Genomic DNA, 12,002 nt, shown 5'->3' on the forward strand with positions numbered 1-12,002 from the left:
TGAGCCTTAACCCCAAGACCAGTATCTGTGGGTATTTCTGAAACGATCATGGACTGAATGAACACAGTTGTATAGAGAGAAATGAGCTACCAGTGCAGAGATTTCAATGTGCAGTAGCACAAACAGAAATGTAAAGAAAACAGGTTGTTATTGTATTTATCATACAGAGGTGAGCCCATTCATTCAAGTGTGACACAACATCCAAAAGCAAAGGAGGAAATGGCAAATCAAAGCACGTATGAAACTCGGATTAAAATGCTTCACATCTATTTCTGTCTCGGCGCTTTTTTTTTTTTTTTTTTTTGAGACACCTTATGCACTAAGGGTAAAGTGGGGCTGTCTGTCCTCAAAGTATCTGGATGCATAGGAGAGACTGGTGTTTTGAAAAACAAACTGTTGAAGCCTCTGTTCTTCTCCTGGGCAGACCCCGTGGTTGCCATTCTCTGAAGCAGCACAGGCGGGAAAACCTCAACCCACCCTGCACGCGCCCAACTCTCTGCGCGTGCTCATTGCTGTGAGAGAACAGTGCGCATGCTCATTGCCCTGAGCGACTGTTGCTGGGCATGCGCATTGCCGCCCGTGTTCTGTGAGCGGAGCTGAGATCGATTGAGGCGGTCGTGTTCTCTCTGCCCTGAGCTTTCTCGCTACCTGAATTCAACTGGTAGGTCCCCAGATCAGTCCTTTCAGGAGACTGAGTGTGAGCTAGAATGGAGGCGGAGTCAGTGGGCGTCGGGCAGGTGGGGACAGTAGATCTCTGGCATCCTAGGTGGATGTTCGGAAGAGCTAGCGCCCTTCTCCTCACAGGCTTTGCGGCCGCCATTTTGCTCATCTTCGTGTTGGGGCCGGAGCAAGTGAGGATAGTGGGCTTGGAGGGGAGATGTCGACGGGGCGAGGCCTGGCCCCGGGGGTGGGGGTCCTGTTCCCTGCTTAGTTGAGCTATCTGAGTAATGGAAGCACCTGCAACTGCCGGCAGAACACAGAGGCCAGGAATCTCAGTGGGACCCTGGGCAGGGAGCAGACCAGGCGGTATGGGAAAGGCCAGGAAGTGGGGAATGCTGGGGGCTTGTAACTGGGTCTCCCGAGATTTGTAGTGCACTTTGCAGAGTATCAGGGTAGGAGGCGGCCCGTGGGTGTGTTGCGCCGCTAGACACCGGAACCCTCGTAGTGCGAACACAGCCACAGGCGGAATGCGAAAGATTGTTTCTTTCTCTGTGTTCCAACAAAACCTTATTTAAGGCGGTAAAATGAGTAAATGGGAAAGTGACCAAAGCAGCAGTGACTCAGGTTTCAATGTCCAGCACTATTTTCTCAAACGCCTTTGTACTGGGCAATCTAGCTGTGAGACTAAGCCTCGTGTTTTAGCCTGTCCGTAAGGTGATTTCACGGCCAGCCTGGCTGATGGAAACGATCTTGCATCCCGTGTATTTGGTATGATCGCAGCGTGTACGCTTTCCTCATACTAGATTGGCTTTCTTTTTTTTTTAATGATTAAATAAATTATTTATTCATGTGATATTTTGTGCACCATCATTACAGTCATAATTTTGAATATTATTTTGTAATATGAAAAATTGCTCACAATGTGTTATTAGATAATAATAGCTCCGGCCTTTAGCATTTTGCCAGAAAAGAAAGTCAATAAAATAAATCCCACAAATCTTAATATACCTTAAGTACAAAGATTCTGGGATGAAATAACTTTTTCAGAGTTACTTATGTACTGTGTCGTTTTGGAAAATGTTACTTAATCTTAGGAAGACTATTTTTTAATTCATAAAATGGGAATAATAGTCATAGTACTTACTCCACAGAGTAGTTTCAGCTGTGTTAACATACTAATATATGTAAAATGCTTAATTCATTGCCCGGCATATAATAAAAATTCAATAAATGTCATTACAAGTACACATAAATACCAACACACATATATGTACATAGGCAAACCTACTTTTATACACCTTCTCACATTTTCTGTCTTGGCAATCAGTTTTTCCTTACCCTACAGCTTTCTGCTATGGATGCTAAGCTATGAGAAGTGGGAAGGTATTATCTAGAGTTGCACTGTACAATACTGTAGTCCCTACCCATAGGTGAGTAGCCACTGAGTACTTGTGATATGGCTAGCCCAAACTGAGATAGATGTTCTGTAAGTGCAAAATCCAGACTGGATTTTGAAGATTGTGGAAAAAAACATTTTGAAGAGCATGGGAAAAAGAGTGTAAAGCATCTCAGAAATTTTTAATATTGTTTACATGCTGAAAAGATATTTCTGATATATTAAATCGTTAAGTATATTATTAAATAAACTCATTACACTCTTTTGGCAAAGGCAATTACACAAAACCTGTGACAACATCGATGGAATATTCTCCCCAAAATAATTGTTTCAAGCCATTCTTCTGCTTCCCAGTCTTGCACTTTCAGTTGTATACGCCTGACATTTCTGTTTGGATCCTACTGTCATCTTAAACTCACCGTGCCCTATCCCATATTTTCATTTTCTTCACAACTGTATTCTATTTCTGACTTTCCTATTTCTGTTCTATTCTTACTGCTCTCACGACCTCACCTCCACTTGCCTGAACCACGTCAATAGACTTTCATCTGGGAGATTTCTGTTACTTGACTCCTTTCAATACATTCTGCTTACCAAATCTAGATTCATCTTGCTAAAACATCACTTAAAAAAATTATATCCCTCCTTTAAAAAACCTTCAATGATAATCCACTTGCCTGTATGATAAGACCCTTATCATGTGGTTTGGTATCATTCTGGTCTTCTTTCTAATTTCTTGGTCCAGAAATTAGAAACTAGAAAATACTAGTTATTCTTTATCCTTCAAACACAATTTCTGGGGATTATAGAAATGTGGTCAGGTGCATTGTACACGGGAAAAGGAGTAGGTTTTGCAAGTTGGTGGGGTTGGGGGAAGAAGAGATTTCATTGGGGGCATATGGAAGTTGATAGGCCTTAGATAAATTAACATTTCCTTCTTGACTACCTTATAAGAAGAGGCTCTCATTCTAATGAGAATTGGAGTAGGTGGGAGATATAGAAAACGGAAAGAGGGGGTCATTCAACAATTTCTCAGACTATGAGCTTCTCATTGTACTACAAAAATGTGCTGACTGTAGAAAGCTGATGCTTCAGATTTGCAGTTATTTGGGCAATTACCCTGGGTTATTTTTCCAGGAAAGAAGGAGGTTTGGAGGTCTACCTTCAAAGTGCACATCTCTGTAAGTTTATTAAGATGAACAGAACTTCCTACAGCCCCAGATGTATTAATATTTCCCAGCGCTTGAACTTGTAGAATTCTTTATGATTTCCAAATAGCATTCATGATGATTAGTTCATGGAATTGTCTCAAGACCATGAGACAAAACAATGGAAGTTAATATCAAAATATAGGTTTGTGTTCTTGAGAAAGTCAGCTAAATTCTGTATACAGGTTTTCTCCAAAATGGCAATAATGCTGTCTGCCATGTGTCAATCTCATGGTCTTGAGACAATTCCATGAACTAGGTTGGCTTTCAAAGTATTTTCAAGGTAAAAAAAAAATGAAACCTTTTTGGCCTTGGAAGAGGTATACCTCTCCTTTAGAGTACGTTTTCCAAATACCAATATTCTCCTTTCAGGGTGAACTATGAGTGGCCGAGTCAGATCAAGATCCAAGTCCAGTCAAAGAAAGGATGATCGAGGGTCTAACCAGCATGTGGCCGTGAGTACTTCCAGATCCGATGTTTTTGAGTGCCATACATTTATTGCTCTGAAAATTTTGAGGAGCTGCAAACATACAGATGCAGTGATAAAAGCTTCTCTGCTGCTAGAGGGAAGGAAACATTGAACCAGAAGGAATCCATGTTTCTGTTGCCTGTGGAAATACACCCTATGGCTTCTTTGTCACGGTTATTAACGACCAAATGTGCATGCCCATCCCAGCATCCTTTACAGTAGACTCCAAAGTGCTTGTGGCTACTTCTTGTTAGAGTAGCCGCTCTGTGGGAGAGTAACTTTTCAGAACAAGTCCATAGAATCATGACGTGGGAGTCTCTTTGTGCTTATTCATTATTTGATAGCAAAATGTGTAATGTATATTTATTCTGTTAGCATGTATTAACGAAACACGTTTTTATCTGTGCACATACACACACACCCCTAGGAGCAGCAGCCCAGTGATGAGCACCCAAAACAGAAGGAGGTACCACCTGCGAGTCAGGACATTATACCTGATCAAGGGAAGGAAGTTGAAGGAGCACCTGTGGCTCAAGGTGAAGGGAAAGGGTCGCAGAATGTCTGCGGGGGCAGGGGGTGTGTGTGCATCATGTGTTATGACGTCCCAGAACAGGAGTAAAGCATCGAACTCTACATCAAAAACCAGGGATGTACTGTATGGTGACTAACATAATATAATAAAAAATATTATTATAAAAAAATAAATGTATTACCTGTGATACCATGGAAATAAGAAGAATTGGAACAATAGAAAATAAGTCTCTAAAACATAAGATATTAAAATAAAAACAGTGGAAAGTCTGATAAAAAAAAAAAAAGAACAGGAAAGAACACATGAGAAGAGAATCTCAGTCATTTCCGGAAAATGGGCTGAAAATGTGAAGAGAGTGTCGTGTGCAGCTTCATGTAGTCCTTTGCTGTAATGAATCTCCCCTGCTTCCTCAAGAATGAATTGGTGTGCTTGAAAATGCAGTCTTTCCTAAATTAGAGGAAAATGTTTCACTAACTACAAAACTATACATCGTTTCACTGGTTTAATTTGTTCTTCTTAGAACATTTCTGTGTGGCCTTTTCACTCATTTCATCCAAAGCTTAAGCAGTTTTCAGCAGCATAGGCAGAGTGCCAGGTCAGCATATCCGATGACATGTGGAATAAAGCCGGGTTGCATTGGGATGGAAGCCCCATTTTATAAATGAGAAAACTAAGGCTCAGGGATTGTGGCTTGCCAAAGACCGCTTGACACATGGAGAGGTAATTCAGTTTTTGTTACAAGGTTTGTGTTCATGGGGAACCTGGCTGGAACCTAGAGCGTGTGACTCTTGACCTCGGGGTCGACAGTTCAAGGCCCATACTGAGTGTAGAGATTACCTAAAATAAGAATTTTTAAAGAGGTTTGTGTTCTTCCTACCATCTGTGTTGTGGTACAAACAAGTGCATGGTTTTGTATAGAATGCTTACTACTCAGAGGTGTCCGTACTGTAAAGTAGCTTACTACTGGTACAGGAATCAATCTAGTTCAGAGGAGCAGGAGAGAGACTCCAGGAAAGAGCTCAATGAATGAGCGCCACTGTCTGATTATTCGTATGATACGGTACGTTTCGTAAGAGCTGGGTAATTCAGGAAAGTGGCCTTAGGGTCACTATATTAGTATGATTTTTAAGTGGCTTTAAAAGGTATTGAAATACCTTTATGAGTAGGAAAATCAAAAGTATCTTAAATGATCATGAAATAAGAAAGGAGTGTCTTCCAAATATAGCCTTTTCACCAAGTACTTGTGGTGAATTATTGACACCATTCAGGCCATGGGTTATGTTAGAAATTTGCAGTTAAGAGGGTTCCACAAGGGGCGCCTGAGTGGTTCAGTGGGTAAATAGTCTGCCTTCAGCTCAGGTCAATGATCCTAGGGGTCCTGGGATTGAGTCCCACATTGGGCTCCCTCCCCAATGGGGAGCCTACTTCTCCCTCTCCTCCTTGCTTGTGCTCTCTCTCACTATCTTTATCTCTCTCTCAAATAAATAAATAAGTAAAATCTTTAAAAAAAAGGGCTCCACGAACCTCTTCCTGACAACAAAGTCCATTAATTTCTTTCCACTCTACCTCCTGTATTCTCACTGTAAGACAGTAGTTGGACTGTTAATCACTAATGTTTTGCTGTTGATTTTGGACCTTTGTTCTGTGCATGACTCCTTTATCCTAAGTTCCCTACAGGGACTTTGCACTTAAATCAAACTAGTAAGATTTGACAAAATAACTTGCAGGTTGCCCTAATACGGAATGGGTGTCACTAGTGTAGGATTTGTGACAGGCCCACACGCACACTCAGCTAATCCTTCAGAAAACTACATTCTACTTTTAAATAAACTCTTACGCATGGTATAGACTTGATTTCGTAGTTAGCTGATGCTCTCTTTTCTTAGAACACTATGGTAATATAAAGGAAATGAAGTGCAGTGGGCTTTATCTTTAGAAAATCACTTAAAATAAAACATATCATACTACAGGGAAACAAGGATGGGCAATGCATGTTTCCATCACATCTTTTTTTTTATCACACTAGCCTATAGGCTCTTATTTATTTGTATTTCATATTCACTGCTTAAATTTTGATTACGTTTGTGTTTCAAGGACCGGACCTGGAGGCTGATCTCCAGGAGCTGCCTCAGGCAAAGGCTGGGGATATAACTGAAGATGACCCTGAGGTCAAGGGGACAAGCCTGCCCTTCTTAGAGCCCATTAAAATGCCGGAAGCAGGTATGTTATCCATTCACAGTGCAAAGTATGAGGGTCTTTTCCTGAATATTCTATCTTTATTTAAATAGATATAACTTTCAGGATACATTCAAAACAGAGTTTACCTATGAAGACACTGTCCCCAGTATTTCAAACCCGAACATCCTGACGGCCTGACTTACACACTAGTGGACATAGAAACAAACTGGGTCAAAGCCTTATTGAATCATAAAATATGAAAACAGTTCCTTTTTTTGAGTATAAATAATCTGGCAGAGACCTGATAATATTGAGATACTTTTGTAGGTTCTGCTTTTATCAAACACAATATTCATCTGGATTAAATATTATGCTGAGGCACTGAAGTAGGTTCTACTACCAGCTCTAACATAACTTGTGTGATTCTCGGAGAATCCCTTAACGTTGGACCCATGTTTACTCATATATATATGGAATTCAATTCAGATATATTACACTCATTTATAATGCTGACTTGTGTATTCTGTGGTTCTGTTGGCTGCCATATGTAGAATACAAAGATGTTCCATTTCGCATGATTTTTTTTATCAGACAACGTCTTTGGTCAAATTTTAACATGTGAATTGAGATTTGACTGCCGCTGAAAACAACAAAACACAATGGTTGCTCCATGGGCTTCCCTGTGGAGACTAGGATACCTATTCCTGCTGCTGTTGGTTTTTTTCCCAAATGTTTATTTAAATTCTAGTTAGTTAACATGTAGTGTAATATTGATGTCTGGAGTAGAATTCAGTGATTCATCAGTTACATCTAACACCCAGTTAGATCACAACAAGTGCCTCCTTAATACCCAGCACCCATTTAGCCCATTCCCGACCCATCTTCCTCCATCAACACTCAGGTTGTTCTCTGTAGTTAAGAGACTCATGGTTTGTTTCCCTCTTTTTTTTTTCCATCCCGTATGTTCATATGTTTTGTTTCTTAAATTCCACATATGAATGAAATCATGCTATGTGTTTTTCTCTGACTGGTTATTTCGTTAGCAAAATACACTCTAGGTCCATCCACATCGTTGAAAATGGCAAGATTGCACCATTTTGATGGCTGAGTCATATTCCACCATATACCACCTCTTCTTTACCCATTCATCAGTTGATGGACGTTTGGGCTCTTTCCATAGTTTGGCTATTGTTGATAATGCTGGTATAAACATTGGGGTGCTTGTAGCCCTTTGACTCTGTAGTTTTCTGTCCCTTGGGTAAAAACCTCCTCTTGTAACTGCTGGGTCACAAGGTGGTTAGTTCTCTTTTTAACTGTTTTAGGATCCTCCATACGGTTTTCCACAGGGACTGTACCAGTTTGCATTCCCACCAAGAGTGTAAGAGGGTTCCCCTTTCTCCACATCCTCGCCTACATCTCTTGTTTCCTGGGTTGTTAGTTTTACCCATTCTGACAGGTGTGAAGTACGTGACCATATAATCTATTCGACAAACTGGAACACCGTTAGGGCACACACCGGCACGGCAAATGGTTACCCTACTTGATCAACGGCATAAGGGATCAACTAGCTGACAAAAACAGTTTTCCGCTTAAGCGCAACAAAGAATAAATTACATGTGGTACTTAGTAGTTTCTCTGCTAACATCACTTAAACAGTAACCAGCTTGGCATTATTACTTCGGCATCATATATTCAGAATATTATTTCAAGTTCAAGAAGCCTTTAAAGGATACTTACACCTAAATTTGTTTTTCAGTTCTTTGCGTGTTGTATGTAGTTTTTGTAAAACTACGTTCGGTTTTTGCTTTCCATTTGAAACTACCTTTAATAGGCTCCTTTAGTTTTGTGTGTTGCGAACCTCAACTGTCTTCGTGTTTTGTTGTACCAGTGGAAAGTGTGGTGTGTTCAAAACATACTGGTAAAATATATGCTTGGAATTCTGTCTTATACAATGAAAAGTATAGTGTCCTTCCTGTACCATTAGTTTACTCGAAATACAATTCTGCTGAGTAATGTTTCCCACTGTTACGTCCTTATCTTACAGGTGAAGGACAGCCCCAGATTTAAACAAGGACAAGCTGAAGCATGCAGACTACTCTTATGTGCGGTACTTCACTGTTGAAATTCTCTCAATAAAGTTTTACAGACTTCCTCCAAAGAATCTTTTGAAATCTTGTGTTAAACTTATTCTAAGTAGGGGGTGCCTGGGTGGCTCAGTCACTTAAGCAGCTGACTCTTGGTCTCAGCTCAGGTCATAATGCCTTGGTCATGGGGTGGACCCCGAGTTGGGCTCTGTGCTCCATGGGGAGTCAGCTTGAAAGATTCTGTCCCTCTGCCTCTGTTCCCTCCCTCCCTCCTTCCCTCCCTCTCTCTCTCTCAAATGTATAAATACATCTTTAAAGAAAAACTTCTTCTCAGTAGTAGTGAAGAGGAAAATTGACCAGAGCATGCCCAGGCCAGGAAGCCCCAGAAGATGGAAAGTTATTAACAATAAGCTAGAGATACTTCAGACCCTTCTGCTTTTGTAAACAGGCTTAAGGCCACAGACACCCTGCACTATTGTTCCAGCCTGCAGTAGCCCCCACTCCCCCAGTTTAAACCCACCTACCAGCAATCAGCTTAGTCCTTGGAACCTGACTGCCTGCAATCCCCTGTAAAAGCACTGTAACCCCGTTGCCCAGGGCCCAGAATTTCGAGCTCGAGCTCATCTGGGACTGCCGGCGTAAAATAAATCTGTGTTCTCCTACTTCTCCGAGTGCTACTTGGTCTCTCACTGCTCTGATTCTTATTTTACTGCAACATTTCTGGAGGCCCTGCGAGATTCCAACTGTTCTGGCCCCTTGAGCCACCAGCTGGTGGCTTGACTGCACCGGAGTAGGGAGGAACTTGGGATCGAACCAAGGCAGCATGCCCCCCAACAGTATTCTGGGTCCTCCTTCACCCTGGATATCCAACCTTCCAGGCAGTCTTGCCCTGGCTGGCTCCAAGGAGAAGTGGACCAACTCTCCTGGGAACTCATCTGGACTCGGTAAGCATCCCGGAATTTGTAGTCAGGACCTGCTCCAGTGATTAGAAAGGAAGCATGGCCACCTTTCAGTAATATCCCTAAGGAATTCCACAGGTTGGGGACATCCAAGGGGGGTGGTCACACAGGATAGGAACCTCTGGAAAGGGGGGACAGTAAAGAAGATCTGAAAGGAATTCCACAGGTCAGAGCTCTCAAATTCTCTACTTCCCAAATAAGAGCCAGGCCACTTCCAAGCAAAGCTGTCTTTATCCCATAAAGGAAGAGCATTACCTGGACAAAGCCTTAATAGAGTCTTGCAGGTGGCAGGGCAGGAGAGCTATTTCTTCAGATTTTGAAGTCTGGTATACAGCAGATCATTCAATGTTGCAGGAGGGTGTGATTAAGATTGGGTGAGAATCGTGATAGCATGGTTTAGGTTTTGAGGACACAACAAGGGAAGAATGTTTTTCCTAAAGATTTTTATTTGAGAGCGAGAGAGCACAAGCAGGGGGAGCGGCAGAGCGAGAAGGAGAAGCAGACTCCCCACTACTGGGAGCCCAACATGGGGCTCGATCCCAGGAACTGGACATGATGACCTGAGCCAAAGGCAGACGCTTAACCATCTGAGCCACCCAGGTTCCCCACAAGGCAAGAATTTTAAGACCAACAGTTCAAAGTTTCTTGTGGTTGAAAAATGTCCTGGGGCGCCTAGGTGGCTCAGCTGTTAAGCATCTGCCTTCGGCTCAGGGCCTGATCCCAAGGTCCTGGGATCGAGTCCCGCATCGGGCTCCCTGCTCTGCTGGGGGAGCCTGTTTCTTCCTCTCCCACTCCCCCTGCTTGTGTTCCCTCTCTCGCTGGCTGTCTCACTCTCTCTGTCAAATAAATAAATAAAATCTTTTTAAAAAAAGAAAAATGTCTTTTCACACTTTTCATTGATGAGTTAATGGGTTTTTGAGGTAGTTCCTAGAATGAAGAAGAAAGTTATTTGTGACTCTTCTGTTCTTAGGCAAGGCCTTGCTGGATTAGTAAGTTGATGTAGAGAGCAAAATGGAGCCTCTCATGTCAAACAGGAGCCTGTGTCAAGCAATGACCAAAGTAGGGAAAGGTCCCGCTGCTAGGACGTATCACCGGGACGAACATCAGCCGACACCCCAGAAATGATAACAAGCAGAACCAGAGGAGTTCTGCAGGGGCAGACCTTTGAATCCTGACTAAATTCCTTTAAAGAGGGGAAGGATTTTGTAGCAAACTGCGAGACTCTTTAGACATGACCCCTCTATGTCTGACCACTCAGGGAAGGCACCTGCCTCCGATAGCTGTGCCCGATTGCTCTCTGAACAGAACTGAGGTCCTTCACTGCTTGAACAGAATCAGCAGCAATGGCCAGAGATGACGCGGACCAGAACGGACCGGACCGGACCAGACAGGATTGAGGCTTGTTTCATCTGCATGCCCACAGACTGACTTCCCCTTTGGTTCATTACCTTCCTACACCCTTGTGTTATCTTGTTGCTTGTGTGGTTTGTCTCATGTCCTACTCTGTGTGCTGTTTGAGAAGCCAAGTGTAATCACATGGTGAATTGTCATGGAGTTTGGAATCCTGAACCTGCTTTATAATGGTGATTTACTTTGTTCCATGGTTGAACAAAGCTGACATTGTGGAAAGACACAACCCTCGTGTGTGCTTCCATACAGGGGTCACGACTGGTTGATGAAACCAGGGGAATATGAACTCTTGTTAATGTAGACAGTAAGCTGTGTGCAGGTTTCCAGTTTGATTACTTCTATATAACTTAGCAGTTTTGTGGGGGAGGTGCATATGGAAGAGAGGACAGGAAGGGCACCCTAGTCAGAAAGTATCTTTTTCTAAATAAATTAGGCTATCCTGTTGAACTTAAGTGACTCCTATGTGTTCCATCTAGTTGGGCTTCTTTGAAGGAAATACCTTGAGTATACCAAGGGAGGTCTCTCAGTCTCTCTGTCTCTGTCTCCCTAAAAAGAAGATAGATTAGGAAATGTGATTCTTCAAAAAACGTTTTAAGAGTGAGAGTCGTCATAATCCTCAATGTTTTATTTATTTATTTTTTCATCTTTTAAAATCCTAGTCAGCAAGGAGACCATCATTACCAAATTTTACTTGCTTTGTCTCTTTTACCCCCTCCCCCCCCCCTGCACTTTTGGTGTGCATGCGGAGCACTCAAGAAGTGCTCAAATGTTGGGACGTGGTGATTTCTGAATTTACACTTTCTGTGAGCACCTAAATTGCAAATGTTCCAATTCCCACCATCAGATGCCTGGACAGTTGTGGGTTATGAGGACCTGATGATGCCTGGATTGTTCCAGTCCACTTCACAGGGCTGACTTCAACCTGGTATAAACATTTCGCTTTTTCCCACCATTCCTGTTGGAGATGAGTGTTGGCCAGCTTGTTATAGGGCCAAAATGGATTCAGGTGAAAGCCAGTTGTGAGGATGCTCTGGTGATACACAGGAAGCATCAGCAAGAATAAAGGACACTGTAGAGGTAGGAAGAATTGCCCGATTCATGCCTCC

The 12,002-nt window shown here is 42.4% G+C and overlaps 1 protein-coding gene across 1 annotated transcript; it reads left to right on the top strand.

Annotated features, from left to right (window-relative positions):
* Positions 1-561: 561 nt before the first annotated feature.
* LOC123802280 (P antigen family member 3-like) lies at positions 562-8,621 on the top strand. Its single transcript, XM_087859490.1, has 5 exons — positions 562-661; positions 3,637-3,719; positions 4,161-4,269; positions 6,360-6,485; positions 8,488-8,621. Exons 2-5 carry the CDS (start codon positions 3,645-3,647, stop codon positions 8,508-8,510), a joined length of 333 nt encoding a protein of 110 aa, XP_087715616.1. The 5' UTR covers positions 562-661; positions 3,637-3,644; the 3' UTR covers positions 8,511-8,621.
* Positions 8,622-12,002: the final 3,381 nt, after the last annotated feature.

The sequence above is a fragment of the Ursus americanus genome, chromosome X, assembly GCF_024610735.1.
Source record: "Ursus americanus isolate L20-20 chromosome X, mUrsAme1.1.p, whole genome shotgun sequence".
Classification (NCBI taxonomy): Eukaryota; Metazoa; Chordata; class Mammalia; order Carnivora; family Ursidae; genus Ursus; species Ursus americanus.

What these genes read in the sequence shown, in the direction of transcription:
- LOC123802280 (XM_087859490.1), top strand. Translation starts at nt 3,645, where the DNA reads ATGAGTGGCCGAGTCAGATCAAGATCCAAGTCCAGTCAAAGAAAGGAT. An exon ending in AGGAGCACCTGTGGCTCAAG is followed by an intron (nt 4,270 to 6,359) that starts GTGAAGGGAAAG and finishes TTGTGTTTCAAG; the next exon opens with GACCGGACCTGGAGGCTGAT. An exon ending in CATTAAAATGCCGGAAGCAG is followed by an intron (nt 6,486 to 8,487) that starts GTATGTTATCCA and finishes CTTATCTTACAG; the next exon opens with GTGAAGGACAGCCCCAGATT.